Source organism: Aplysia californica, unplaced genomic scaffold (genome assembly GCF_000002075.1).
Source record: "Aplysia californica isolate F4 #8 unplaced genomic scaffold, AplCal3.0 scaffold00093, whole genome shotgun sequence".
NCBI classification, from domain to species: domain Eukaryota; kingdom Metazoa; phylum Mollusca; class Gastropoda; order Aplysiida; family Aplysiidae; genus Aplysia; species Aplysia californica.
This window is the reverse complement of record NW_004797363.1, coordinates 932,541-936,632: the sequence shown is the minus strand read 5'-3', so window position 1 is coordinate 936,632 and position 4,092 is coordinate 932,541. Positions and strand designations below refer to the sequence as shown.

Here is a 4,092-nt window from a genome sequence, read left to right as displayed (position 1 = left end):
ATATATATGTATTCATTCACTGGAAAATGGTTCATATACTCACTTGGCTTGAGTTTTGGCCAGTCAGCAAACTGTATTCTTGAGTCCTCAAAGGGTATCTTAGCAGCTGAAAACACTAAGCGGAGGATTTCACCCCTAGCTCTGAGGTCAAAATATTGCAAGCTGACTTTGCCACTGGACATCTTGATGATTCAGTCTGAGAAAGGAAATAGACATCACATTTTGAAAAAGCCGAAACGTATCCATTCAGCTTTCATCGCGTGTTTGGAACTTATACTACATTTTAAAGCATTACACATCTATTCCTCTTATATATGTATTTTCAAAGCCAGCTCACGGAGAACATCACTGCGTATAGTATGCACCGGTATTAAAGACATGTTTAGGGGGAATTTGGGGACGTTAGAAATAACTATGGTCTCGATTTAATTACGTTTTGCTGTGTTCAAAAGTAGTCAAACACACAAGGAACTGCAACCTCTGGTCTACTTTTTCCTTGAGGAAAAAAAAAAGAGTTGTAGCGTATATTATTATTATTATTATGGTATGCACCGGTATTAAGAATCAAAGGAGTGTTTCAGGTGAGAATTTGGCCGTTATAAACAAACTTTACCGCCCCCCATTGCTGGCTTCTGATCCTACTTGTCAGGGTCGATCCTGTTTGAAAGGGATAAAGCATCCCCCCCCCCCCAGAAAGACCGAGATACTCGATGAGAATATCTCCCCACTCGATTATCAAACTCGGGTCAATTGCGTGTGACAACAAAGCGCCTGGCCGAGACACACCATACAGGTCACCATAGTCACAATTTAATTAGGTTTCACTGTGATCAAAATAAGTCCAACGCTCAGGATATTCCGAACTCTATCCTACCTTTTTCCAAAGGAAAGATACAATTAGTACAAACTGGGCTTGCATAGTTCAAGTAGCAAATTAAAATACTACTTTCTACTTTCGTATGCGGGACTGAATAGGGGAAAGGTAAACAAGCACTCTCGCGGAATGCTAGGGTATACAATTCTCCTTGAGGCTGAGTTGATAGCGGAGGTGATCTTAAATAAATTAAACGAAAATTTAAGGGGACCAAAGCAGAGTGGGAGAATAACCTGTGAAGTTACCCGTGGACCCCCCCCCCCCCCCCTTTCCTCTTTTTTCCCTCAAGAGCCGATGGGGAAATATTACTTCTCATTGAGAGGAAATAAAAATACCAGCACAAGAGTAAAGGTCAAGATCGCAATGTGCAAAAACGAAACACTTTCAATCGTTCTTGTCGTTAATAGAGAGATTCAAACGAAAACGCTTAGATCTATATTATGTATGTAGGAGCAGATTAAAAACTGACAGGTTAATAGATTTAATGTGGACCTCGCAATTAAACATTTGTGAAGCGTGCTGACAAAATGAGTTACTTCTCAGATTTTAGACCGATGGAAATAGAAACATGAAATTTATAGGTTGAAGTTTTATAATTTATCAGTATGAAATGACAAAAGACATGTTAAACTTGAAGAGAATGGCATTGGTTTAGAGTCTACAAATATGACCCTTGTGTTGATTTTTGGCTGACATCTCCATTCATGGATTGCGAGAAGTAACTCATTTTGTTAGCATGCCTCACATTTATTATTGATAATAGGTTGGTCAGAGGTTATCACTTGGGCTTGGCGGTTTGCTAGGTTAGTTTGATCAGACGTGCTCGGAAAAAAATAATATCGTTGATCAGTAGGATTGAAAGATAGCCTAGATCTAGTATAATTTCAGAGCCAATCCACTTGACAATCTACCTGACTGACCACAGTATACGTGCGTTTTGTCAGTGGGTTAGTGTTAGGGTTCAGCTTAGGGTTGTAGTTTGGGTTAGAGCAAGGGTTAAGGGTAGAGATAGAGTTAAGGCTGGGGCCGACTAATAGACCGTGAAATAGAATGTAGATTGTCAGAGTGCTCCAGTGGTAAACCGTCCAGTAATTCAGGAACATAGCGGTAGACTGTCAAATGGACTAACACACTAATTATTGTATTGAAACAAGATAGCAGAGATTAAAAACTTAATGCAGTCGAGAACGAGCTCCCTATTTAATACCGGACAAATCTGCGAAGGGATAATACAAACAACTTGAGAGCTTTTACCCATACTACATGAGCAGTAGCCTACAAAATGCTCATTACAAGAGCTCTGGCAGTTAACTTGGGGTTAAGAACGTTAACAATTGAAAAAACAAAAAACAAACCAATATCAGAGTTGTAACTTAATAAAGTAAAATCTGCCTCGCTCTCTACTTCAGACCGGGTTGCTAGAATTATTCACATATCGTATTTCTGAGAGCGAGACAATGTTTAATTTTTTTATTTCAAAATTAAAAAAAAATAATATCTTTTTTTTTAAAAACCCCAAAACAATAACAAAGAAAAATAAACTAAGCAAAAAACAAAACAAACAACAACAACAACAACAACAACAACAACAAAAACCTCGCTAAAATCAACCATCAATTTGCAGTTCTTGGTACAAAGGTTCTTAGAGAAAATCTATCTAGACTGAGAACATTTTCTTTTTTTCTCCAGTTTACAGAGACTCAGTAGGAAAAAATGGGATATAATGAAAGTTGCTTGTCTGCCAGAAAGAAGACGGTTTTATTTTTGTTTCTAAAGATAACATTAATCTTGAGATGGTAAGTTTATCACGATTATTCTTTTCAACAATTTGCTTTGAGAGAAGTTCACGAAAAAGAGGCAACGAAAAAAAAATGCCTACAGCAAACAGATAAGCGCGTCCCAGGGAACTTACCAAAGGTACGGACGATAAAACTTAGTTGTGAATCCTAACGGCTCTTTCTCTTCCAGGGCTAAAAACAAGGACGAACGAGCTCCACCTCACTATATATAGCCCACGACGACACCAACGGATGAACCTTGGCCTACTTGTACAACTTGGAAGAGTTAAGCAAATAACTGAGTTTGATTATGACTTTGCAGAATAATAATCGCTCACGCATGGGTTCTTCTGATTATGCCCGCATGCGCATTCAAAGATTTGCCATCGAAAGTTTAACATTGGAAAGATTGTGCTTTGAAAAAAAGATGCAAAGGAACGGAACGACCCAGCAGCGTAGGTCACTCTGAGAGTAGATCGACGGAGAAGTGCTGTCTGAACGAAAATGCTGCGTCATTGAAAGAACTTAAAAATAGATATGAACGTTTCACAAGGCTGATTCGCCATCACCCAGAACGAACACTCTAGATCAGGGTTATCAAAGTAGCCGTATTGAGTATTGAGGCTAGAAAAACGCTATTTTGCTGCCCTTACTTGGCTTTTAGATTAAGGCTTACTGTTAGTGTGACCTGCATGTTTATCTCACGTTTACTTTTTGGCCGCGTATTGACACTAGATTTAAAAACAAAATTGCTATGCAAAAAATTGCGATGTCAAAAAGATTGCTAGATCTATTAAGAAATTTATTAGGTAATTATTCTTGCACTATCTAAATACTTCAAGTCACTGTTTAATGGATATGTTATACGGACCAGGTTTGTGAAGACTTTTCGCCGAGCGCCCCCCCCCCTTTTTTTTTTTCCACCCCGGGTAATCTGAGATTGTGACCCCTGCTCTATAGAAGAAGCAAATCTTACGTTTTTATTATGTTGCATGCATGTGCCGTCTTTCATCTTGAAACAGCTTCATCCAGTAAATGTTTTTCTCCCAAGCAAGATTGTTTTTTGTTTTTTTTTAGCGGGGGGATAAGGGTGTGCATCTATCTCTGAATGCGAAATATTAACTTTTATTGATGAGCGTTAACTCGATCCCTGTTTTTTCAGCAATTCTTAATTAAATAAATTCATACGTTAACCGTTTCACCATTAAGAAGATAGGTTTCAAGCAACAAGCTTGTATTCTGCTCCAGTAAGCATGTTTAGCAAAAGTGGGAAAATTTGACCTATGGGGATACAGTTGAAATAGGCCTACGGCAAGCATAATCATATGTTTGTGATAAACGAGAAAACGATGGGGAAAACACCAACAACCACCCCAACCCCCTAAATAAAACAAAAACAAAAGCAAAAGAAACCAACACAAACACACACACACACACACA

General features: G+C 38.4%; 1 protein-coding gene across 1 annotated transcript in view; it reads right to left on the bottom strand.

Moving 5' to 3' along the window:
* Positions 1 to 2,888, bottom strand: part of LOC101852914 (S-crystallin SL11) — a gene marked incomplete in the record, with an annotated part of 9,381 nt that extends 6,493 nt beyond the window's left edge. The window contains 2 exon segments of the mRNA XM_005094998.3: positions 44 to 196; positions 2,787 to 2,888. Of these exon segments, the coding sequence (XP_005095055.2) occupies positions 44 to 182 (139 nt within the window).
* Positions 2,889 to 4,092: the final 1,204 nt, after the last annotated feature.